General features: G+C 44.8%; 1 protein-coding gene across 1 annotated transcript in view; it reads left to right on the top strand.

The window, feature by feature from the left end:
* The window catches only part of LOC140424846 (integrin beta-1-like), a 213,064-nt gene extending 185,994 nt beyond the window's left edge, over positions 1-27,070 (top strand). The window contains exon 16 of the mRNA XM_072508338.1: positions 26,262-27,070. Coding sequence (XP_072364439.1) covers positions 26,262-26,272 — 11 coding nt within the window. The 3' untranslated portion in view covers positions 26,273-27,070. The remainder of the gene's footprint in view (positions 1-26,261) is intronic.
* The last annotated feature ends 492 nt before the right edge of the window (positions 27,071-27,562 follow it).

Below are 27,562 nucleotides of genomic sequence, written 5' to 3'. Positions count from 1 at the left end.
AACCATCAAAAGTGACAGGTTCCTCATTTTAACCCTCCTTCTCACATCCCACCTATCCCCATCTCATGCTCTCTGCTGATTTACAAGTTGCAGATAGAGGCGCATGCTTACAATTCCTCCACTCCCCCCCCCCCCCCCCCCCCCCCCCCCCCGCTCACTACAATCTTATCTGTGACCCTTTCTCCTTTCAGACATCCAAGATGTACAATTTCATGACACAATGGAGAAATTGCATGAGGAAGAAGCATGATGAAGATGCAGTCATTCGATTTCACCCTGGCAGCCACCGGCTCAGATACTGACATAGTGCATAGGTTGGAAGATAGCGGAGAGGCAGGATCTGCTATTGGCGAGAAACTGGGCAAGAGAAGTCTGCAGCCAGGGTAGAGAATAGGTGCCATCTCACTGGAGAGCAAGGTTGCGCACATGTTCTGCTGACGAGGCCTCAGATGAGGACTTTAGTGGACAGCGGTAGACTGATGGGGCATGCACAATGAAATGTTTGGGATATCAGGAAGGCTGCTAGAAAGCCTGCAGTCAATGGCAAGGCGTGTGAAAGAATCCAGAACCAACCTGGAATAGAAGTTGACCCAGGGCATAGAGTCCATCCATTCCAGCATGCCAGTGCTGGGCAAATCCATCAGCACAATTGTGGATCCAATCCTGACAGTGAATGTCTTTGATGGTGAATGTTTCAGTTTTCAACTGAATACTGCAGTTGGAAGCTCAGACTGAAGTAATACAAGGACAGACTGCTGCCTCGCAAACTCAGACGACTGCCATTAGTGCTATGGATTGCAGTGTGTAAAGGGACTTGCAAGGTGTCATAGCAGTTCAGCAATCTGTGCTATAAACAGGTTACTAGGTTAGCTGAGGCACCACCCTGGGGCTGTGCAGCAGCTCCATGAAGCACAAACCTGCCGTCGACAGTATTGGTAACCCCAGACCTGTCAATCCACCAGTGCCTTTGCTGTTGTCGTTGTGTTAGAGCTCAGACTGCTGCTGCCCATGTTGAGATTGTACAGTTCACAGCTGGCTCTTTTAGACTCGGAGCTGCTTGCAGTCTTTCTCCAAGGCCATTTGCAGTCTCCTGCACCAACCACGCTGCAGCTACTGGGAGCTTCAAGAGGGAAATAATAAATCATGTCGTGGATACGACTGAGTTATTTTCCAAGTCAGTAGGGGTTCTGAAACAGACACCTTCAAAATTCAGAGCAGTGTTGAGCAGGGCTCTATGATTGTCCCCGTACGATATACAATTTACCCGACTGTGGCTATTCAACTCTTCAAAGATCAACTGTCTTTTGCCGTGAGTAAAGAACTCCGTCCGTTGAGATTCTCTTTTCCCGCCGGTAGCGCACTTCCGGCGGCGTGGGTTGGTGTCAATGGGAAACCCCATTGACAAGTGCTGAAAAACACGAGGCTGGGGGAACCGCAGAATCCCACCCACAATCTATTTGGAAAACTCTTTCACCGCAGATGCCTTTGTGTCAAAACTAGACTGAACACCATTAACATACATGATATACGTACAGGTTGCGGATGACTGCAGTGGAGTTGCCTACTCTGCACCAGTTTACAAACTACTCTTGATCTCTTCAATTCTGCATCCAAGAAACTCAGCCTGTCCTTAAATGTTCCCAACATCAAACTCATGTATCAACCCGCACTTGGCCAGTCAAACATTCCACCTCTCCTGTATGACGATGGGGAGACTCTGGAATATGTTAAGCACTTCCCATACCTTGGCAGCCACCTCTCTCAAAAGCCCTCCGTTGACGAGAAGATCCAACACTGGATCGGCTGTGCAGTTCAGACTTCCATAAACTATAATAGCGAGTGAATGACAACAAAGCCATCCACTAATCAACAAAAGCTTGAGTGGACAGGCAGTTGTCATCACCACATTCCTGTACTACAGTGAGATCTGGACTGTATCAGTGACACACGGCATCACTAGAGAAATGTCATCAGCAATGGCCCTGCTGCATCCTCTCTATTCAATGGGAGAACCATCAATTAAATGCAAATGTCCTTCTTCAAATCAACTCCACAAACATTCAGGCAAAATTCAGAATCAGCTTGTTCAGTCACATGATGACCCATGACAGAAACTCAGGTTCATAAGTAGACGTCATCCTCAAATCGAAGGACAGCCAATGATGACTGTGTTAGCATTGCACAGGAACACAAGGATAGGCAAAGGCATACAGAAGACAGGCAGTAAGGTAATGCACAAGTGCGATTAGTTAGCTTTTTCATGCAATCTGGAAAGATTTCATTTCTTAAAATAAATTTAGAGTACCCAATTATTTTTTTCCAATTCAGGGGAAATTTATCATGGTCAATCCACCTAACCTTCACATCTTTGAGTTGTAGGGGTGAAACCCATGCAGACACGAGGAGAATGGACAGTAACCCAGGGGCCGGGATCGAACCCGGGTCCTCAGCGCCATAGACTAGTTTGAACATGTTTGAACATGGAACATATAGTGCAGAAGGAGGCCATTCGGCCCATCGAGTCTGCACCGACCCACTTAAGCCCTCACTTCCACCCTATCCCCGTAACCCAATAACCCCTCCTAACCTTTTTGGTCACTAAGGGCAATTTATCATGGCCAATCCACCTAACCTGCACATCTTTGGACTGTGGGAGGAAACAGGAGCACCCGGAGGAAACCCACGCAAACACAGACAGTGACCCAGCGGGGAATCGAACCTGGGACCCTGGCGCTGAGAAGCCACAGTGCTATCCACTTGTGCTACCATGCTGCCCACGATAGTTTAGCACAGTGGGCTGAACAGCTGGCTTGTAAAGCAGAACAACAGTAGCAGTGTTAAGTAATGGATTAAGAGACATTCCAATTAGTTGTCTCATTTATGTTAAGTATCCAATAATTGACACTGATATGTAAAGAGGCTTCAGGTGGCCTTTATGTCAGGTGATGTTCGAGTTTTGTGCAGAGTCTGTTGAAGTAAATGAAAGGTGTTGTCTTTATACAACAGCAACTAAACATCTAACAAATGGTAGCAGAGGACGGTTGCTGTGCAAATGTGAAGGGTTGAAAGATACAATTTTTCCAGACCAAACCAAGGAGTGAGTGAAGAAAAAAAAAAGATATATGACTGAACCTAGATAAAGATGGCCGGGTATGACTACCCCCCCTTATTTTCTGAAAGGGGATCGTATGATCAAGGGAGAAGTGCAGTAGTTATGTGGACTAAGGTAACTGACTTGGGAAAGAGTAAACAAGGTATGGCATTGGCTCTTTCTCTACCATATGACAGTAAAATCCGAAGCAAAGTGTTTTCTGAGCTGGAATTGGAAGAGTTAGACTCAGAAGAAGGTCTGGAGACCATTATGTTATATGGATAAGATTTATAATAAAGATGACTTGTTAATTGCGTATGAAGCATGGTCGGATTTTGATAGGTTCCGGAAAGTAGAAGAATTCTCCATGGAAGACTATATAATGGTATTTGGCAGACTATATAAATGGCTGCAGAAACACAGCCTGGAATTTCCACAGTCTGTGTTGACCTTTAAATTACTTGACTGTGCTAGAGTGAGCAACATAGATAGGCTCCTGACAGGAGTTCAGTTTGCGGATAAGGATACCTTATTCGCTCAGATGACAGAAGCTTTAAAAAAAATTCTTGGGATACATTCGATTCCGATGGCTCTGATGACCCAAATAGGTCAGTCTGCAATAAAGCAGAATATGGAAGACACACTATTAACAGGATGGCGAAATCGCACGGCTACAAACAGGTTCCAAGAATATAGAAGGAGATCGGGGACCATGAAATTATGAAGACAGAAACCCAGTTAGAACCTACAATAGGAAGATGAACCCCAGAAATGCCCGGGGTATGATAAATCGATGTTTTCGATGTGACTCTCAATACCATTATGCTTTCAACTGCCCAACATGTTATAATCGAGTGTTTGAAGCGACACATGACACGGAAGAGTCAGAAGAGGAATAAGATAGTGACCAGAAAGAAGGCATTGTCCTATTACCAAGCAGTTTTACGCTGGTAATGAGGGTGTTGGTTGCAGAATCCTTCAATTCTGCTGTATTGGACAGTGGCTGCACATCTGCTGCGTGTGGAATTGACTGGTTAAAATGTTACCTGGGACTCCTTGAATGCTGAAAATCATAACAAGGTTAAGGAATTTGAAAGTTCCACAAGTTTCAGGTTTGGGGATGATAATACTCTGAAGTCGCTGAAAAGAGTGCTGATCCCTTGCAATATTGCCGGAGTGAATCATTTCATTAGCACGGATGTTGTATCAAGTGAGATACCTTTGCTTCTGAGCAGACCGTCGATGAAGAAAGCACACATGAAACTGGATATGGAACAGGATAAGGCAACAGTTTTTGGAAAGACGGTGGACTTACAATTTACACAGTCAGGACACTATTGTATTCCATTACTGACAAATAATATTTCAGGTACAGTTGTTAAGGATGTGTTAATGGCAGTTGAAAATGGGACTTTAGCTGATAAAAAGCTTGTTGTATTAAAACTGCATAGGCAATTTGCGCATCCGTCTCCTTGGAGGCTGAACAATTTATTAAAGGATGCAGGGGTAAGGGATGAAGACTATACTAAACTGATAGAACAGGTTAGTGACCGCTGTGAAGTTTGTAGGAAGTACAGAAGGACACCAGCACGACCGATAGTAACCCTACCTTTGGCCAGGGATTTTAACGACATTGTGGCCAAGGACCTTAAGATCTGGGATAAAGCCAATAATATATTTATTTAGCATTTTGTAGATTTAGCAACCAGATTTAGTCAATTAACGATTGTACGAAGTAAAGAAAAGAGAGTAATTCTGGATCAAATCGTGGAAAAATGGATAGGGACAGGAATGGGCCCACCAGCAAAATTCCTTACGGACAATGGGGGAGAATTTGCGAATGATGAGTTTCGGGATATGTGTGAAAACATGAATATCACAGTTATGAATACGGCTGCGGAAAGCCCATTTAGTAATAGTGTGTGTGAAAGAAACCATGCAGTAATAGATGACATGCTCCGGAAAGTTTTGGCAGATAGACCAAACTGCAAGCTAAATTCAGCTTTAATATGGGCGGCACATGCAAATAATTCATTGCAGATGGTTGGGGGCTATAGTCCCTATCAATTCGTGTTTGGTAGAAATCCTAAAATTCCGTCCATTTTAGATGACCAGCCTCCAGCTTGGGAAGGGACTACAATTAGCTCTGCCTTTGCTGAGCATTTAAATGCATTACATAGCAGTAGAAAAGCTTTTTTGGAAGCAGAAGTCTCTGAAAGAATTTGCAGAGCTTTAAGACATAATGTACGGCCACCGTATACCGTTTTTCAGCAAGGAGACATAGTATACTCTAAGAGAGACAATTTTAATGAATGGAAAGGCCCAGGGAAGATCATAGGCATAGATGGCAAAACAATTATTTTACAACATGGCAATCAAACTGTTAGGGTACATTCATCAAGGATAATGGGTACAGATTACAAATTTTCAAATTTAGACAGAGCAGACAGACACGACGAGGAACCAGAATCATCTGGTACGCACGTGTTACAGAACTATGAGGACCAGTTAACTGATATAGACAGGGTTTCTGTGGAGGAACACAACACTTCTGATGAATTAGAGCAGGCCATTTTTCCGAAAGGACAACTGCCAAAAGTTGGTACAAAAGTGACATACTTACCTGAAGGGTCTAGTCAATGGAAGGATGTTATTAATAGAGCAGGGAAGGCCACTGGAAAATATAAACATTGGTTGAATGTACAGCATTCAGGGGAGGGAGTCAAGACAATGCATTGGGAACACGAAGTTCAAAAATGGAGGGCACAGAAACGCAGTGCCAGTTCAGATAGTACATCGGATAGTGAACAGGTCCGCAGGAAAAGGTCGAGAACTATTGAAAGGACATCCCACAGCAGAAGGGAAAGATCAAGCAGTAGCAGTACAGAACGAGATACCAGGCGGGAGAGGGGATGTAGTTTATCAAGGTCTCGGAACATGAGTGGGACTACAAATATTAATAGGAGTAGAAGCCCACATGCACATGAGATTTTGGTGGCTTCCAATAAATTAGATGAAAAGGTTATCAAAGATGCCAAACAGCAAGAACTGCATAGATGGAGTGAATTTGGGGTATACACGGAAGTACCGGATAGGGGACAAAGAGCTCTATCCCACAGATGGATTTGCATGGAGAAGGTTCATCCGGATGGAACTTATAAGGCAAAGGCCAGGCTTGTGGCAAGGGGATTGAAGAAAACTTAGAAGATCAGGATTTAAGGATAGATTCACGGCAGGAAAGGTTATTTTAAAGATCTACTTGGCTCTATTAGTCACAAAGGCATGGGAATGCAAATCTATAGATATAAAAGCTGCCTTTTTGCAGGGGCATCAGCTCCAGAGAGACATTTTTCTCCGTCCTCCTAAAGAGGCAGTTAACACAGAAGGGGTACTCTGGAAGTTGAACAAATGTGTACATGGAATGAATGATGCGTCTAAAGTCTGGTACTTTTCGGCAAGGTCAGTTTTGTTAAAGTTAGGCTGTTGCTAGTTGAAAGCAGAACCGACAATGTTTTATTGGCACTATAAAGGAAATCTTTCTGGCATCTTTATGATGCATGTCAATGATTTTTTTGTGGGGTGGGACTAGTGATTTCGAAGCTATTGTAATCTCTGGTTTGAGGAAAGAATTCAGGGTTGTGTGATAGTTGAGGAGTATTTATCTAAGATCGCCCCGATTAGTCGAGGTTATAAGCTACTCGACAAGGTCTTGTTTATATCTAAAGGAAGACTCGCTATATGGAAGATCTAATTATATTATAAACAATGTGCCTTGCTTTCACTACCTTCAGTGTACAGGGTAGACTATGACTTAGATTGCTATCTTATCCTTAACGTGACTAAATATTTCTAATTCTTGAAAGCTGGGCATGGGCACGTGATCCTCCAGATAGCCTCAAAGGGAGAGAATATGATGAGTCTTAGTTAAATGTCACTCTTATTTATTAAAATAGACACGGATCTGTATGGTAAAAATATATGCGCAATTTATTTAAAGAAAGAGGGGAATGCAAGTATTTTGCTAAATGATACAGTTTGACAGATTCAAGATATGTGATGAGTTAGCCTCTGAGCTTTTTTAACTACATATTTGCTTAAACTATTAACATCTCATACTCACATCGACTAGTAGTTCTCGGAGCTCGATACTCAATCAAGAGCTGAGCTCAACGAGTCGAGACTGCAGTTTTAACACCCAGTAAAATCCTAAACAGCTCTCCAAGCGAAACTCTCACTTTCGCAGCTTTTGCTTGAATATTTATATTGTTTTTACACTCTGGGAGAGCGAGGGAGTTCGAGGGGAGTTTTACATTGCCCCTTGTTTTGAAAAACAAGTTAACTCCCCACAGTTATTTTGAGACAAAGAACAGTCTCTCTCTCGGTTGACAAGGCCTTAATTTCAGGGGAGGCCTATCAGGGCACCTGTTTCTAAAGATACAAGGTTGATACCTCCGGTAGCTACCTCCCGAAAAACATCAGCCTCCCTTCTTGGCAGGGTCTCTTGCCAAGCAGTAGCCTCCCTTAGTGGCAAGGCCACTAGACAAGCAATAACCTCCCTTAATGGCAAGGCCACTAGACTTAATGAGTTCACTGCATCTGGACTCTTACAAAGATAAATACATATTGAAAAACATTATTGCGATAAGTAATGGTTTACATTGATAATGGACTCATTAGCCATCGGTTTTTAACATAGGGTTAAATATATGATTTAATATAGCATCAGCTCCGATCAGCTTTTAATATAAAGTGAATATATGATTTAATATTAAATCAGTTCTGATCAGCCTTTAATATAGGTGGATACCACCACAGTTGGAAGTCAGGCTTCCGGTGCATTTAAATATATTGGACTGGAAATTGGACAGACTAAGTTAGGAGCAACTTTACGTCAGCAATCTTATTTGGAAAGCATCAGCTCAATAGCAATTAGTCGTGGCCGGGTTTCACAAAAAGACACAATAGTTTCAAAGATGGAATAAGAGCAACTGCAAAGTTTAATTGGGCAACTGAAATGGTTAGATAGACAGACTAGACCGGACGTGAGTTTTGATGTCTTAGAGTTGAGTACAAAAATGAATGATCCCAAAGTGGAAGACATAATAAGAGCAAATAAAGCGTTGGTCAAACTAAAAATGCAGGACTGTATTCTGAGGTTTCTGGTTTTAGATGACCTTAGGCACTTGAAACTCATAGTTTATAGTGATGCATCCTATGCACATTTATGTGATGGAATTTCAAGTGCAGGAGGTTTTATAATTTTTCTTTTGGGGAACAACGGTAGATGTTGCCCTCTTGTGTGGGAAACAAAGAAAATAAGGAGAGTGGTCAAAAGCACTTTGGCTGCTGAGACATTAAGCCTTGTAGAGGTGGTGGATATGGCCTTTTATATATCTCAGATATTGACAGAAATTTGGGGATTAGGGGATTTGGGTAATATACCTATTGAATGCCACATTGACAATAAATCCCTGTGGGAAAATGTGCACTCTAAAAAAAGTGTCAATGAAAAAAGGTGAAGGATAGGCATCGCAAGTTTGAAGCAGATGTTGGACAGAAGGGAAATAGCTAAATTTAAATGGGTTAACAGTAGCTATCAATTGTCAGACTGTTTTACAAAAAGAGGGGCTAGCTCATAGAAACTTTTGGATATTGTTAATGACTGTTTCTGTGACTTTGGTTTTTTTATTCCAAAAAAAGGGAGAAGGGGGGAAATTGCATGTGTGTTTTTGAGTTTCTTGTAATTTTGTTCTCACCTAATAATCTTTTTTCTCCAAGGAAGGGGAGACTGTTAAGTAATGGGTTAAGAGACATTCCAATTAGTTGTTTCATTTATGTTAAGTATGCAATAATTGACACTGATATGTAAAGAGGCTTCAAGTGGCCTTTGTGTCAGGTGATGTGTTGTTAGAGTTTGTGCAGAGTCTGTTGAAGTAAATTAAAGGCATTTGTGGAAAAGGAGCAGAATGTTTAGTATACAACAGTAACTAAACATCTAATAGCAGCGTGGGTTCAATTCCCATACCAGCCTCCCCGAACAGGTGCCGGAATGTGGCGACTAGGGACTTTTCACAGTAACTTCATTTGAAGCCTACTTGTGACAATAAGTGATTTTCATGTTTTTTTCAGCAGTGCTAACCACTGCGCCATGGTGCCCCCCCCCCCCCCCCCTGAAAGATTTCATTTATAAATTTGTTTTGCAATGTTTACTTTGGGGTGGAATTAAATTTTGCATTGTGGTCAAGCTAATGCTCTGGTCAGTGACAGTGGGAAGGTATAATATGGGATTCGTCAATAAGGAATTGGGGTTGCGGTTATTGGTAAATTTGTGGTTCCAGCAGAATGGAAGTTTTCATTGTGGATGTCCTTATTGAAGGACAGACATTGTTCCTTGCTGAGGCCCGGGTGGAAGAATTGTTTTATGAGCACCCTGTGTAAATATGGCCTTCAGCTGAGAAGCCCTGTTCCCACCCACCCCTTCCTCCTCCCTCATCCTGCATCTTGCCCTTCTCTGTTTTACCCCCATTCATTCTCCAAGTCATGCCGGATCCCAACGGAAATGGTTATTAGTGCATCCATGTATGGGTTAGTGCAGAAGCCTAAGTCAGCAAAATATCTTTCAGCATGTACCACACCACTCACTGTAGACAATTGCAACTTTAACCAAATGCTTTTAAAGTTGAATCAACAAGCAGGAGAAATCATCCAGCAGATAGCAGTTGATGATCCCATTGATTAATGGTGGGCATTCATTGAATGTGTGTTGGTTTATGTGAGATTAAGAGAGGGCATTAGCTTGACTTTTGCAGTGATTTTCAAAATGACACCGATAATGATAAGTGAGCTGATCGGCCTTTTCTACATTATTCTGTTGGGGCGTTCGCTGTGCATGCGCTTACTCCCCAAAAGGAGTCTGCAGATGCTTCCAATGCCATTGCGGGGGTTGAAGAGCTCTCATAACATCAAAACAAAACAGATGCAAACATCGCACAGCTGGCAGCTTGTAGTGACACATGACGTACATTAGTAACTCACAGAATCAAATCATTTCACAATACAGGAAATGGTTATTCAGCCCATCATGTCTCTTTGAAAAAAACTATCCATTTAGCCCACCTCTTCTGTTCTTGCCCCATGGCATTGTAAATCATTCATTTTCAAGTGTATGACTAATTCTCTTTTAAATGTAACTAATAAACCTGGTTCTCCCACACTTTCACACCAGGCATTCCAAATTGGTCTCCATACGTAAGGAAGGATATGTTTGCACTATAGGGGAAGCAACCAAACTTCACTGGATTGATTCCTGGGACAAGAAAATTGACATAATGACGAGAGATTGTGTACATTGGGCCTATATTCTCTGGAGTTTAAAATTATGAGAGCTGGTCTCTGTGAGTGGAAGGCATAGTGGTTAGCACTGCTGCCTCACACTGCCAGGGACCCTTGTTCAATTCTGGCCTTTGGTCACTGTCTGTGCGGAGTTTGCACATTCTCCCCGTGCCTGTGTGAGTTTCCTCCGGGTGCTCCGGTTCCCTCCCACAGTCCAAAGATGTGCGGGTTAGGTGGGTTGGCTATGCTAATTGCCTCTTCGTGGCCAAGTACGTGCAGGTTAGGTGGGGTAACGGGGATAGGGTGGGGAAGTGGGTCCAGATGGGGTACAGTTTCAGAGAATCAGTGCAGACTCGATGGGCCGAAAGGTCTTTCTCGACGCTGTAGGAATTGTTTTTTTAATTTAGAGTACCCACTTTTTTTTTCCAATTAAGGGGCAATTTAGTGTGGCCAATCCACCTACCCTGCACATCTTTGGGTTGTGTGGGTGAGATCCACGCAGACACTGGGAGAATGTGCAAACTCCACACAGACAGCGACCCGGGGCCAGGATCGAACCCGGGTCCTCAGCGCCGTGAGGGGCTGTAGGAATTCAATGATCAACATGTAAAGTTCTTAAGGGACTTGAAAGTGTAAAAGGCTAAAAGGCTGTTTCCCCTGACTGGAGAGACTAGAACTAGGGGTTATAATCTCAGGAGTAGAGGTTGGCCATTTAGGACAAAGACAATGAGAAATTTCCTCAGCCAGAGTTCTATGATTCTCTGGAATTATCTAACTGTGGATGAAGGAAGATTTGTTCTCCCAGTAACGAAAGAGGGCATTCAATATTTTACCCAGTGCTGCTCATGAGTGAAGAAGAAAACTGGCTGACCTGTTACCTTGGCTGCCCTTCTCAGGCCTTTGAACATTTTCCTGCACTGTCTCCTGTTCTGGTGTTGAAATAGGTGGTATTCAGTTCCATATTCCGTGCCATTGGCACCTCCTTCGCTATCACTTGTGAGATACCTTTTGGCGGAAAGGGAGGGTGGTGAGGTGAACCTTCTGTCCGTGAAAACCCAGCCTTTCTACCTTTGTTGTATGTCCTTGAGTAAAGTGTGTGGGTCAGATTCAGTGAAGTTTTTCTTTCCCCTTTCCGTGAACTGTGTCATTTTTTAGGTTCCCTCTGGCCAATCCTGCATTTGAAGCCTTTCTCCTAAAGTCTCGGAGATTCACTGCAAAGATCTCTAAGTGCACAATCTAGCATTCGGTGATAATCTGTTGAAGAGTTATCAATCCTTATCTGCTGCTCCCTGTCTGCTCTGCTCTTCTCAATGACTTCATGCTTCTCAAAGCAGCTGGAACCAATATCCATTCCACACCTGTTCAGTACTCCCATTCTACACAGGATGTTAATGAGGTTTTAAATGAGTTGGCTCCATGAATTGCAGCAAGGCCAGCAGTGCAGCACATCAGTGGATAAACGTGCCAATTCTGAAGTGCTGCTTGCTAAAGGGCCCATGTATTTTAAGATTAATAATATCCCTCTATAGGAGATTTGTTAGCCACAAAGTCACCATATTTACTCTAAACATGCTGTTGTTTTTCATTGCCGCCGTTGTCAGTCCCTCAGAACAAGGATGACATGTGTCTTCCCACTTGACTGTGGAGACACTGCTCGTGGAAACTCTCCAGAAGCAGGAGGTGGCTTTGGTAGGCAACCCAAGTCTCACTGTCATATAGAATAGTGGTGACAGCGGCAGCACTGTGGACTAAAGCGTTTGTGCTCTTATAGAGATCTCTGCTGTCAAAGCCCCAGGGCGCGATCAAACTGCCTTCTTGCGCCCGACTCGGTAACGCGGCAAGGTTGTTAAATCGATTTGCGCTGCTCGGAAAGCCTTGTGAAATCTAACAAGTCTAGCAAGATCTTGTGATATGTCGTGATCTGGATCTCTCCCTCGCTGGGGCGCTAACATATTTAAGTCAGCCATGAGACTCATTTAAATATGTTGCCATCCGATTTTCCTGAGGCCCGGGAACGAACACCTGCACCTGGGAGACCTCACCATCGCACCATTTGGCATTGGTCAAACGTGGACCAGGCATAACGGCACCTGGGGTGGGGGGGGGGGGGTCTCCCTGGCCATGGGAGGCTGCTGGGTGGTCTTCTGTCACTCCTGTTGCCATCCAGGCACTTTAGTACTGCCAGCCTGACATCTTGGTACTGCCACCTCAATGGTGACCTATTGAGAAAGGCAGCTGTGAGATATAAAAAGTGTCAACAACTTCGAAAGCACCCCCCACTCCCATCAATAATAATGGCCGGGGATGTAGGTGCTTGCTCAGGGAAGGGCTGGTGAAGCATTCCTTGCTGGTGTTGAGTGAGAGTCTTTTCCTTTTGCATGCAGTGTTGACGAGCTTGAGAGTAGCCTGAATTTTGCTGGCAGTGTGGGCTGCAACTGCACAGCCAGCATATTGTGAGTCATGGAGGGCCCCCGTGGTCTTGGCTCCCAGCCTGTTGTAAAGCTTCCTGCCGAGTTAAATTCAATCATCACTCCTAGTGGCAGTGTTCAGCAATGACTGCCATGACCATGCTGAGGTAGATAGTGAAAGGAGTTGGGGCAGTCGCACAACTTTGTTTGACGCTCATCTGGATACGAAAGGGATTGATCTCCAATCCATTGCAAGGATGGTTACTGTCGTGCAAGAGTCTTAGGATGGTACCAAATTTTGCTGGACATCCAAGTCTCTGGGGGACTTTCCAAAATACTTTGTGGTTAATGCAGTCAAAGGCCTTTGACAGATCAATAAAGGCCATGTAGAGTTTTTTGCATTGCCCCAGACAATTTTCTTGGATTTGTTTCAGCTCGGAGGAGGGTGTGGACCATTTGGATGGATGTGATGGCCTGGAAGAAGCTGTATGTGTTCTGTAGGTCTGCACAGTGTAGGATTTCATTGGCCTTCTCTACCCATCGCTTATTCTTTTTTTTAAAATTGAGAATATCCAATTCATTTTTTCCAATCAAAGGGCAATTTAGCATGGTCCACCTAGCCTGCACATCTTTGGGTTGTGGGGGTGAAACCCACGCAAACACGGGGAGAATGTGCAAACTCCACACGGACAGTGACCCAGAGCCAGGATCGAACCTGGGACCTCGGCGCCATGAGGAACCATGCTAACCACTTGCACCACCATGCTGCCATCGCTTATTCTTGGTGACAAGTATTATTCTCTGATCTTTGGATTTGTGTAGTGAGTATTCCCCTCCTAACAGCACCTTGGCTGTACCTACACCACATGGAGCGCTGCGGTTCAAGAAGACAGCTCACCACCACCTTCCCAAGGCCAAATAGGGAATGGGCAACATATTCTGGCCTAGCCAGGAAAGCCCACATCCCTTGAATGAATAATAATTTTAGAAATCTTGGGCGAGATTCTCCGTTGCCCGATGCCGTTACCGGCATCGGGCGGAGAATCACTTCTGACGCCCAAATTGATGCCGGTTTTCGAGTCTCTGCCCTCTCTGAAATGGTGTCATCATGTTGCGGCGCTGCCGCCATTGAAACGGCGTTGACGCGACATCGGAAAGCCCTCCCGCCATGCTCCGTCCGATGAGCCGAGTTCCCGACCGCGCGGTTGACGTGTGATCTGAGTGGTTGGGAACCCACCGCGGCAGCTGTGGACTATGTCCAGTGCCACACTCGGCCGGGATCCGTGCCGCTGGCCAGGGGGGCTTCCGCGAGGGCTGGGGGAACTGGTGGGGGGTGACCACGGGGTGGCCTGTGGGGTCGCATTTGGCGGGTCAGGCCTGTGCACGGCCGGCGCCATCTTGTACGGCGCGAGCACTGCAGGTCGTTGCCATGCGCCCGCACGGCCAGGGACCCGGCCATTCTCTGGCAGTTTTTGGAGCGGGAGCCGAGAGTTTCACCCGCCGCCGCTGTTAGCCCCTCACCAGTCCCGAAATTGTTGAGGGTTCGGCACTGATTTTGGAGTCGTAAAACGCCCGCAAATTCTCTGTGTCAGCCGGCACTTAGTTGCTGAAACGGAGAATCCAGCCCCTTGTTTCTGTCATGATGTAGGATGGTTTTAGCATGTGAAGTACGCTTGGAATGTCCGAGCAAGAAATTTGCATTTTTCTTTATCATTCTCATCAACCTCGCCTTCGTGCCTGCGAGATTTGAACTTAATGATCTGGGTGAATGTCTCTTAAATCATAGATTTGATTGTTCCATAGTCCTTCGACATGGGCCTCACTGGAGTCTGAGAGTAAGACAGGAAGAACGTTACATCTGGAACTGTTCCCTTGCTTTTATCTCCCGGAGAATGTGGGAGTTGGATCTTCTGGATTTCTTTGAGGATCTTTGGTGTTTGGGTACCAGGTGTGTGCTCACGTTTGTGTGCACAAGTCTGTGGTCTAACCAGCAGGCGTTTAGCATTTGATTTCCCCACTCCTCAAATTTATGCATGGTGGGATCCCGCTGTCGATCCACCATTTTGAGCGGGTGGCCCGATAGGTAGGTCTGGTGATTGGCCCTCCTCCAACCCCCCCCCCCCCCATCCCCCAGCAACATTATTCTGTCCTCCTACCGCAAGCATGAGGGTGACCCGACTCCACAGACTCTCCACTAGGGACCCCCACCAGACCTCCCTCCGCCCGCCACCAGAAACCCCCCACCAGCGACATCCATCAGAAAATCCCCGATAAGTGCTGCACAGTTGAATGGAAATATCTCTTAGTTTTGAAGTAGAAACAGTTTGACAAGGTTAAGGAAGAGAACCTCATCACTGCATTGGAAGAATGTGCTCCCCCCCCCCCCCCCCCCCCCCCCCCCCCCCGCCTACCCCCACCATCTCACCATCTCTTTGGGCTGTTCCTGAGGAACTAAGTAGCTTCTGGTAAAAATGGGAAGCACAGACTTCAGGATGGAAGGCTAGTGAGCGAGGATAGAAGAGCAAAAGAGTTTAGAATTTTGAGGTGGTGATGATGGGAGATTTAAAAGGGATGCGGCCTAACCCGAGGTGAGGAGGCGATGAACATGGCAGCAAGAGCGGTACGTTAGCTGATTAGCAGCCTGGCAGGAATATGGCTGACGGAGCAAAACTAAAGAGCTGGTAATTGACTTCAGGAAGCAAAGTACTGTACACACCCCTGTCAGCATCAACGGAGCCGAGGTGGAGATGGTTAGCAGTTTCAAATTCCTAGGGGTGCACATCCCCAAAAATCTGTCCTGATCTACCCACGTCGCTGCTACCACCAAGAAAGCACAACAGTGCCTATACTTCCTCAGGAAACTAAGGAAATTCGGCATGTCCACATTGACTCTTACCAACTTTTACAGATGCACCATAGAAAACATCCGATCGGGCTGCATCACAGCCTGGTATGGCAACTGCTCGCCCCAGGACCGCAAGAAACTTCAGAGAGTCGTGAACACCGCCCAGTCCATCACACGAACCTGCCTCCCATCCATTGACTCCATCTACACCTCCCGCTGCCTGGGGAAAGCGGGCAGTATAATCAAAGATCCCTCCCACCCGGCTTACTCACTCTTCCAACTTCTTCCATCGGGCAGGAGATACAGAAGTCTGAGAACACGCACGAACAGACTCAAAAACAGCTTCTTCCCCACTGTCACCAGACTCCTAAATGACCCTCTTATGGACTGATTTCATTAACACTACACCCTGTATGCTTCATCCGATGCCAGTGCTTATGTAGTTACATTGTATATGTTGTGTTGCCCTATTATGTATTTTCTTTTATTCCCTTTTCTTCTCATGTACTTAATGATCTGTTGAGCTGCTCGCAGAAAAATACTTTTCTTTGTACCTCGGTACACGTGACAATAAACAAATCCAATCCAATCCAATCCAATCCAAGATGTGCCACATATTTCTTCAAGGAAAATCTTCAAGGAAAATAGATCTATGTTTGCGAATTTCTCTCTATGTTTTATATTAAGCATTATTGCTGCCGGGAATCTGTACAAGTGGTCAGGAGAATTGCAGTCCCAAGGTAATTTTTGTATGAGAGGAATGAAGGCTTCAAAGGAATGGCTTTTGAGATTGAAAAAAGATACTGCCTCAGGGAGTACATTGGAAATACGGTGATTTATATGCTGGACAGTTATGAAACAGAGACCTATAATCACAGTTACATTTTTGAAAGAAAAATGAGCAATGCTTTATAGAGGGTGCAATTTACCATATTGTTCTCCAGGGTTTCATTATAAGCCTGTGTCTAATATATTGCTGATGCCCCTAATGGACACATTTTAAGAGCGGATATTGAAACATTTATGTCCGAGATTAACACTGGTGGCATTTATGACCATATTAGCAAATGCATGAACTTATAGCATGGGGAACTGTGTGGTAGATTTACAAAAGAACATCACATATTAAAAATGCCACCTTTTTCCTGTAAGCTGCAAAGGCTAATTTTGGCTTGAAGCTGTACTGTGGGGCAAGAGTAACGGAAGATCTGAATGATGGGTTATCCAGTGAGTTTGTAACGCTAATTTCAAAGTCAGACTTTATCTTTGTCTTTATCTGAATTATTCATTTAATTAACTGGAGGCTGATTGTAACAGCATTAGGTGAATACGCTGTTAATTTAGCGCCCGAGTTTTCTATATGCAGTCCTTTGTTCTCTGCACAAGTGATAAATGAATGGATGGGACTTTTTTTAATATACCAAATGATGGACACATGGAGAAATGACTGTGCTGCTTCTTGTTGTGAATAAACCTGGGGCATGTGGTCATTATCCATTGTTCAGAGTGAGTGATGATGTGATATATATGGTTAGAGACTGATATTTTCAGAACCTTCAATCGTTTTGCTGTCCAGACTTCACGCAAAGTCAAACCCACATTAATTGATTTATTGCAATTTTGATTACATAATACTCGCAGACAACACTGGCTGAGAAAATAAGACTTTGGTGTCTCAGAATCCAGCCTTCAAAATATCAATTCAAATTTCTCAAATTTTCCCTGTGTTTTTGGCGACTTTTTATGTGTTCAACCGAGGAATGTCAGTGCTGCAGCATGGAATGTTTTCCTATATTTGGCACCCGATGGTACTGTCAGGCGTTCCCAGAAATATAGGAGAATGGGATCAGAGTTTTCTTCCACTCTGCTCCGACAATGGAATGATCTCCTCTGGAAAAAATGAAGCAGGTTCACGCTTTTATTGCGCAAGGAGTATGTTGCTTTGGTATCAGGCTGGCAACCTAGAGGTGCGAGTTTTAATGGCCAAAGGCTTTGAGGCAACTGAGAAGTTTCCATGCCCACAGATCCAAAGGATCCTCCTGGGCTTCCCTCCAAGGTCGGCGCAGGCTTGGAGGGCCGAAGGGCCTGTTTCTGTGCTATACTTTTCTTTGTTCTTGTTCACTGGCTAGGCCAACATTTATTGCCCATTTAAGAGTCAACCGCATTGTTGTGGGTCTGGAGTCACATGTCGGCCAGACTAGGCAAGGACGGCAGATTTCCTTCCTGAAAGGACATTAGTGAACCAGATGGCTTTTTACACCAATCAGCAATGATTTTGTGGTCATCATTAGACTTTTTTGTTTAATTCCAGATTTTAATTCATAAAATGATAGAATCCCTACAGTGCAGAAGGAGACCGTTTGGCCCATCGAGTCTACACCGACCCTCTGAATGTGCAGCCGACATAGGCCCATTCCACTGCCCTATCCCAATAATCCCACTTAACCTGCACATCTTTGGGCACTAAGAGACAATTTACCATGGCAAATCCACCTAACCTGTACATTTTTGTACGGATAAAGAGGGCGTGGAACAGATGCTTCCTCTTGTGGAACATTCTAGACAAGAGGTCATAGTCTCAGGCTAAGGGGTAGAACATTTCAAACAGAGATGAGGAGAAGCTACTTTTCCCAAAGTGTCGTGAATCTGTGGAATTCACTACCCCAGAGTGCAATGAATGTAAATTCTATGATGATAATAAGTGAGTAAATTTAAGGAGGAGTTACACAGATTTTTAATTAGTAAATGGGTTGAAGGGTTATGGAGAACAGGCAGGGCGATGGGGATGAGGCCAAGGTGAGCTCAGCCATGATTGTATTGAACGGTGGAGCAGGCTCGAGAGGCTAAATTGCCTTCTCCTGATCCTAGTTCTTATGATGGAAGAAATAACTATTCTGTCTAATTCCAGCTCTTGGTCTGTAGCCCTCTGGGTAACAGCACCTTAGCACAAGTTCTTGATTAATAAGGGGATTTCTTGATTAATAAGGGGATCAGGGGTTATGGGGAGAAGGCAGGAGAATGGGGATGAGGAACATATCGGCCATGATCGAATGGTGGAACAGATTCGATAGGCCGAATGGCCTAATTCTTCTCCTATATCTTATGGTCTTAGTTTCCGTTTCTTTTATTAAAATAATTTTGTTAATCATTTTAAACAGAGAACAGTACAGCACAGAACAGGCCCTTCGGCCCTCGATGTTGTGCCGAGCATTGTCCGAAACCAAGATCAAGCTATCCCATTCCCTGTCATTCTGGTGTGCTCCATGTGCCTATCCAATAACTGCTTGAAAGTTCCTAAAGTGTCCGACTCCACTATCACAGCAGGCAGTCCGTTCCACACCCTAACCACTCTCTGAGTAAAGAACCTACCTCAGACATCCCTCCTATATCTCCCACCCTGAATCTTATAGTTATGCCCCCTTGTAACAGCTACATCCTCCCGAGGAAATAGTCTCTGAACGTCCACTCTATCTATCCCCCTCATTATCTTATAAACCTCTATTAAGTCGCCTCTCATCCTCCTCTGCTCCAAAGAAAAAAGCCCTAGCTCCCTCAACCTTTCCTCATAATACCTATCCTGCAAACCAGGCAGCATCCTGGTAAATCTCCTTTGCACCCTTTCCAATGCTTCCACATCCTTCCTGTAACGAACTGCACAGAATACTCCAAATGTGGTCTCACCAGGGTCATGTATAATTGCAGCATAACCCCGCGGCTCTTAAACCCAAGCCCCCTGTTAATAAACGCTAACACACTATAAGCCTTCTTCACGGCTCTATCCACTTGAGTGGCAACCTTCAGAGATCTGTGGACATGAACCCCAAGATCTCTCTGTTCCTCCACATTCCTCAGAATCCTGCCGTTGACCCTGTAATCCGCATTCAAATTTTTTCTACCAAAATGAATCACCTCACACTTATCAGGGTTAAACTCCATCTGCCATTTTTCGGCCCAGCTCTGCATCCTATCAATGTCTCTTTGCAGCCTACAACAGCCCTCCACCTCATCCACTACTCCACCAATCTTGGTGTCATCAGCAAATTTACTGACCCACCCTTCAGCCCCCTCCTCCAAGTCATTGATAAAAATCACAAATAGCAGAGGACCCAGCACTGATCCCTGTGGTACACCGCTGGTAACTGGGCTCCAGGATGAACATTTACCATCTACCACCACCCTCTGTCTTCTATGTGATAGCCAGTTACTGATCCAATCGGCCAAATTTCCCTCTATCCCACACCTCCTTACTTTCGAGCCGACCATGGGGGAACCTTATCAAACGCCTTACTAAAATACATGTATACGACATCAACTGCTCTACCTTCATTTACACACTTAGTTACCTCCTCAAAGAATTCAATCAAATTTGTGAGGCAAGACCTACATTTCATGAATCTGTGTTGACTAACCCGGATTAAGCTGCATCTTTCCAAATGGTCATAAATCCTATCCTTCAGGACCTTTTCCATTATCTTCCCGACCACCGAAATAAGACTAACTGGCCTATAATAACCAGGGTCATTCCTATTCCCTTTCTTGAACAGAGGAACAACATTCGCCACTCTCCAGTCCTCTGGCACTATCCCTGTGGACAGTGAGGACCCAAAGATCAAAGCCAAAGGCTCTGCAATCTCATCCCTCGTCTCCCAAAGAATCCTTGGGTATATCCCATCTGGCTCAGGAGACTTGTCGACTCTCAGGTTTTTCAAAATTGCTAATACATCCTTCCTCAGAACATCTACTTCCTCCAGCCTACCCACCTGAATCACACTCTCATCCTCAAAAACATGGCCCCTCTCCTTTGTGAACACTGAAGAAAAGTAGTCATTCAACGCCTCTCCTATTTCTTCTGACTCCGTGCACAAGTTCCCACTACTGTCCTTGACCGGCCCTACCCTCACCCTGGTCATTCTTTTATTTCTCACATAAGAGTAAAAGGCCTTGGGGTTTTCCTTGATCCGACCCACCAAGGACTTCTCATGCCCCCTGCTAGCTCTCCTAAGCCCTTTTTTCAGCTCATTCCTTGCTACCTTGTAACCCTCAAGCGACCCTACTGAACCTTGTTTTCTCATCCTTACATACGCTTCCTTTTTCCTCTTGACAAGACATTCAACCTCTTTTGTGAACCATGGTTCCCTCACACGGCCATTTCCTCCCTGCCTGTCAGGGACATGGCTATCAAGGACACGCAGTATTTGTTCCTTGAACAAGCTCCACTTTTCATTTGTGCCTTTCCCTGACAGTTTCTGTTCCCATCTTATGCCCCCTAATTCTTGCCTAATCGCATCATAATTACCCCATCCCCAATTATAAACCTTGCACTGCCATATGGCCCTATCCCTCTCCATTGCAATAGTGAAAGACACCGAATTGTGGTCACTATCTCCACAGTGCTCTCCCACAACCAAATCTAACACTTGGCCCGGTTCATTACCCAGTACCAAATCCAATGTGGCCCCACCTCTTGTTGGCCTATCCATATATTGTGCCAGGAAACCCTCCTGCACACATTGTACAAAAACTGCCCCATCCGAACTGTTCGACCTATAGAGGTTCCAATCAATATTTGGAAAGTTAAAGTCACCCATAACAACTACCCTGAGACCTCCACACCTATCCATAATCTGTTTTGCAATTTCTTCCTCCACATCTCTATTACTATTTGGGGGCCTATAGAAAACTCCTAACAATGTGACCACTCCTTTCCTATTTCTAACTTCGGCCCATATTACCTCAGTAGGCAGATCCCCTTCAAACTGCCTTTCTGCTGCTGTTAAACTATCCTTGATTAACAATGCTACTCCTCCACCTCTTTTACCACCTTCCCTACTCTTACTGAAACATCTATACCCCGGAACTTCCAACAACCATTCCTTTCCCTGTTCTAACCATGTCTCCATAATGGCCACAACATCGTAGTCCCAAGAACCAATTCACGCTTCAAATTCACCTACCTTATTCTGGAGATGCTCCTTGCATTGAAGTAGACACACTTCAACCCACCTTTCTGTCTGCCGGTACTCTCCTGCGACCTTGATACCCTCCTCAGTACCTCACTACTCTCGACACTGGCTTCTGGACTACAGCTCGTTTTCCCAGCTCCCTGACAAATTAGTTTAAACCCCCCCCCCCCCCCCCCCCCCCCCCGAAGAGCCATAGCAAATTTCCCTCCCAGGATATTGGTGCCCCTCTGGTTTAGGTGCAAACCGTCCTGTCTGTACAGGTCCCACCTTCCCCAGAATGTGCTCCAATTATCCACGTACCTGAAACCCTCCCTCCTACACCATCCCTGCAGCCACATGTTTATCTGCACTCTCTCCCTTTTCCTCACCTCACTAGCACGTGGCACCGGCAACAAACCAGAGATGACAACATGGCTTGTCCTGGCTCTCAGCTTCCACCCTAGCTCCCTAAATTCCTGTTTTAAATCCCCGTCCCTTCTCTTACCTATGTCGTTGGTACCGATGTGTACCACGACTTGTGACTGCTCCCCCTCCCCTTTAAGGATTCTGAAAACACGGTCCGAGACGTCACGGACCCTGGCACCCGGGAGGCAACATACCATCCGTGAGCCTCTTTCGCTGCCACAGAACCGTCTATCTGTCCCTCTAACTATCGAGTCCCCAATAACTATTGCTCTCCTGCTCTCTCTCCTTCCCTTCTGAGCCACAGGGACGGACTCAGTGCTGGAGATCCGTTCACCGTGGCTTACCCCTGGTAGGTCGTCCCCCTCAACAGTATCCAAAATGGTATACTTGTTACTAAGGGGAACGACCACAGCGGATCCCTGCACTGACTGCTTCCTCCCAGCCCCTCACCGTCACCCATCTACCTTGATTCTTCGGAGTAACTACATCCCTGAAGCTACTATCTATGACCACCTCTGCCTCCCGAATGATCCGAAGTTCATCCAACTCCAGCTCCAGTTCCCTAACGCGGTTTCTGAGGAGCTGGAGATGGATGCGCCTTAAGGATGTTTTTCTGACTCTGTTAGGTTTAAATTTTCGGTCTTGTTCTGCACTCTCCAACCACAGGCAATTGATTCCCTTTATCTACCCTGCAAATCTTGAGGACTTCCTGCCAATCAGAAAACAAATCTTTTGTCCCTACTTTCTGAATTACAACTCCCTTCAAATTGCCAACCTGCATCACAAGATGACCTCTAGTTTCTTGCACTTTCAATTTTGCTAATAGGTGTCCCATTGTGATTAATCCTTTTTTTTTTAAGAGTACCAATTCTCAAGTCTGTACACCCATCTGTAACCAATGGATCAGAATGACTGGCAGGAGCCATTTTGATGGCACAAATTGTGCTACAATACTGCCTAAAAATGTCATACTTATTACATCAGGAATTGATTAATATCAATGCGTTATATTAGGACAACAGTATTTGCAGCACAAAAAAAGGCCATTCAACCCAATAGACCTGTGCCAATACTAAATATTCAACAGGCACATACTATTCTGCATCCATTTGTATTGTTTTCTGTAACCTTTTTATAGAATTATTGAAATTGGAACACAGAAATATCATAGTAAAATGACCTGTATTTACAATATTCCTATTTGTCTAACATCAGTCATGGGACCCGGTTAGACTTCATAATTTTAGATCAAACTAGTGAACATGTGAAGGTATTGGGCTGGATTTGTTAATGAAATGTCATGTTTGTCAAACTTAACACTTTAACTTCAATAGTGAATGGATCTTACAAGAAGCAATTGAAAGAAGTAGTATTTTTAAATTCAGGTACGAGATGTCGCCGTTGCTGGCTGGGCTTTTATTGCCCATCCCTAATTGCCCTACAGAAGGTGGTGGTGAGCTGCCTTTTTGAGTCGCTGCAGTCCCTGAGGTGTAGGTACAGGCACAGTGCTGTTAGGGAGGGAATTCCAGGATTTTGCAATTTATTGGCTCGCATCTTTGGAGGAGTGGCAATCATCATTGGATTTGGCACTCCGACTAAGTGCTGCTCCACATTTCTTTCATTCTGAGCCCGGTTTTTCCAGAAATGTGGAAAACAGTGCTCGTTGGAGAGCTCCGTCACAGGGGAGTAGCGTCCGGAGGAACTCAGGACATGCCCCCTTTTTTACGGCACTGCCTGTCGTTTGGTAAGTTTGAGGATCCAGTTTGAATGGTAATGAATGAGCGAGTGGATGAATGAGTAAATGGGTAAGTGCAAAGTTGGGTAGTATGAGTGGGTAGGGAGTGGCGGGTCAGATGATAGGTGGGTGAGATGCTGGATGGGCAAGCTGGCAGTGGTGAGGTGGTAGATGGGTGAGGTGGTATGTATGTGAGGTAGGGAGGGCGACTGGGGGCTTTTCCCGTGATCGGGACCACCACTGAAATGGGCGACCGATCGATCCGCGACGCTCCTGACACCTGCCCACGAATCATCCATGGGTCGCCACCTGCACTTTTGAAAAACCCTGGTCTACAAGAAGCACCGCAGAAATGCACCAAGGCTCCTTAGGCAGCACTTTCCAAACCCACTACCATTTAGAAGGACAAGGCAGCAGACATCTGGGAACCCCACCATCTGGACGTTCCCCTCCAAGTTACATGCCACCCTGACTTCAAGCTATATTGCTGTTCCTTCACTGTCGCTGTGTCAGAATCTAGGAGCAACACTGTGAATGTACCGATACCTCAGGGACTGCAGCAGTTCAAGAAAACACCTCACCATCACCTTCTCAAGGGCAATTAGGAATGGGCAATAAATGTTGGCCTAGCCAGTGACTACCACATCAGAGAAATGAATTTCAGAAAAAGGTAGGTCAAGTCATAAAATGGACCACTGGCATTTGGGATTAATAGAGTATGGAATATTTTACCATTGGGAACAGTTAAGATAAAGACCATTGCATATTTTAACGGAGGTGTAGAGTAACATTTTAAACAGAGGAAGCTACAAGCCATAGGGAGAGGGTTCAGATAGAGGTCACTGAGCTGAAACAATAACTATTTTTCTCTCCAGAGATGTCGCCAGACCCATTGAGTATTTGCAGAATTTTTAACATTTATTAGTGAGTCAGATTATTTTGGTCACTTGAACAAAGAGCCAACACATTTCCTGGAAATGCAGAACATTTAGGCCAATAAAATTTGTGGTCTTGTAATTTAATGGTCTGAATTTCACGCTGGATACCTGCCCACACCGAGCTCACAGCATTTTTATGCTGGGCCTGGCAAGGCCTTGAGCAGGCTGCCTGCCCTAGCTCCAATTGAAGCCCTTAAGTGGCAAATTATTGGCCGTTTCCACCTCAACTTTTAGGCTGGCAGCACGATTTTCAAGGCATGGGGGAACCCCAGAGATGGTTGGGCTTAGGCCTCAGGCAGGAAGATTGGGAGGCCCCCATCAGAGGCTCCTTTTAACTTTGGGTGCCCAACAGTTGGCTGCTGCATCTAACCTGTCTCCCCACCCCCTTACCAGCCTCTCGCCAACACCCAAAATCCCACTTCCTGCCCATCCCATCGCCTCACCCAGGACCTCCTTACCCTCCCTCCCCTGGGACCCCAAAAACATCCCTTGCCATCTATCCCTGCATTTTGGCTCTGTATTCTTCATGCACTCCCTCTTCTGTCCACTGCTGCTCCTGCCGCTGCAGGGATTAGAGGGCTACTGGCCAATCAGACTGGCCGTCAACTCTCTAAGGCGAACGTCCTCCCGCATGGGGGGCGGAAGTCCCGCCTGCAGCCAATCAAGGTTCATTCGAGTGTGAAATGGCTGCGGGGCAGCGAAGTCAGCAGAGATATGTCCTTTTCGGATGGTGGAAGGGAAACTCCGCCACCCTGTGTCTATGTATTTACATTCTGTACTTATCGTAAGTCCTATGTTTCTTCATGTATGGAATGATCTGTCTGGATTGTACACAGAACAATACTTTTTACTGTGCCACGGTACACGTCACAATAAACCCAAACAATCCTTACTGATATGTCTTTTGAGAAGGTGATCGCCATGAATGCAGTGAAAAATAATAGAGCAATTCATTCTAGTTACTTAAAGATTTTAGATTTAGATTTATTGTCACATGTGCCAAGGTACAGTGGAAAGTATTGTTCTGCGTACAGTCCAGGCTGTTCGTTCCATGCATGAAGAAACACAGGAGATACAATAAACACACAATGTAAATACATAGATATAGACATCGGGTGAAGCATACGGAGTGTAGAACGACTGAGTAGAGAAGATGTGTGGAGAGATCAGTTCAGAAAATAAAAGGGCCATTCAGGAGTCTGGTAACAGCGGGGAAGAGCTGTTTTAGAATCTGTTAGTGAGTGTCCTCAGACTTTTGTATCTTCTGCCCGATGGCAGAGGTTGGAAAAGAGAATAACCCGGCTGGGAGGGGTCTTTGATTATGCTGCCTGTTTTCCCAAGGCAGCGGGAAGTGTAGACAGAGTCAATGGATGGGAGGCAGGTTCATGTGATGGACTGGGCTGTGTTCAAGATAGACTGCAGTCAACTAGTATGAATAATTCTTTTGTTTAAAAGAAAATCCTTTAACATACTGACAAAACACATACGTATAATTAACATATTTTACAATTCAATAACTTAAGCAATTAATTATTTTGTTGCAGGTTGGTGCTAAAACGGATGAACGGTCAGAATCACACGGGAAGTTGAGCTGAGCTGAGATGCCCCTGCTTTGGTTAGAGATATATTGAGAGCCCTGAATTATTTCTCTATCAATCCGTGAATCAAGTCACCATGAAGAGGATATTCAGTGTATGGAAACCTAAAATGAAATGAAATGAAAATCGCTTATTGTCACAAGTCGGCTTCAAATGAAGTTACTGTGAAAAGCCCCTTGTCGCCACATTCATTACAGTTTACTAATTAATGAATGTGGTCTCAGAAAATGTGTATTAGATTAAAATGGTAACATTGTCCTTGCTGAAGCACTGTTGAGAGCCACATTGGCTAGTTCTGACTCCTCAGATTGGTCAGTGGCAAGTTTGGACTAATTTCCTGTATGCTATGTACTGGGTTAGCACAGTGGGCTAAATAGCTGGCTTGTAATGCAGAACAAGGCAGCAGCGTGGGTTCAATTCCTGTATCAGCCTCCCTGAACAGGCGCTGGAATGTGGCGACTAGGGGCTTTTCACAGTAATTTCATTGAAGCCTACTTGTGACAATAAGTGATTATTATTATTATTTCTATGATTGCAACAACAATTGTAATGCAATTTTTCTTAAGATAAATACTTACACTGTAGGTAAATACTTACATTACTTTAAACTATTTCTGAAGTTTGTTGCATGATATAAATTCTGCATTACACCTGGATGTTATGCACAGATTAAAATATATAACATAACTAGTATTATGTTGAATAGTTATAGCCACATGAGTATCACTCAAGAGTAATAAAACTATTGATCCTGAGTTTGTCATTGTCGACTTTCCTTTGTAATATAATTCTTTGATACCTCACAGTCCAACTAAAGCTCCACCTCAGAACCAGCACTTTGTGGGGCCAATATATTTTGCTTTTTGCAAGACGTCAGAATGGATACGGGCTAGAGAGGTGCTTGGATAGTGTAAGGTATGTTGAATTTTTGATTCTGTTTGTTGGATGGGTTAGGGATCAAGTTAATATTGTAATAATGGGAGCAGTAATACTGGTTGTCGGCTAATGGGGTTCTATGTGATCTCAAACTCTCTTGAATTTGTGCATGGCTGCAGCTTGAAGTTTGGACCTCAAGGCCTTTGTGTTTTTGAGAGATGATCCTATTGATGCTAAATTTTGTGGGGGTTCTACTCTCAACCACTTCAGCATTCACTTCCTCTCCACCATTCACCCCCTCTTCATGGGAAAACGGTGGTATTGTCACCGGACTAGTAATCCAGAGACAAGGGGTAATGCTCTGGGGACCC

The sequence above is a fragment of the Scyliorhinus torazame genome, chromosome 6 (assembly GCF_047496885.1).
Source record: "Scyliorhinus torazame isolate Kashiwa2021f chromosome 6, sScyTor2.1, whole genome shotgun sequence".
Taxonomy (NCBI): Eukaryota; Metazoa; Chordata; class Chondrichthyes; order Carcharhiniformes; family Scyliorhinidae; genus Scyliorhinus; species Scyliorhinus torazame.
Note: the sequence above shows the minus strand (reverse complement) of the source record. Positions and strands in the feature narration are given on the sequence as shown.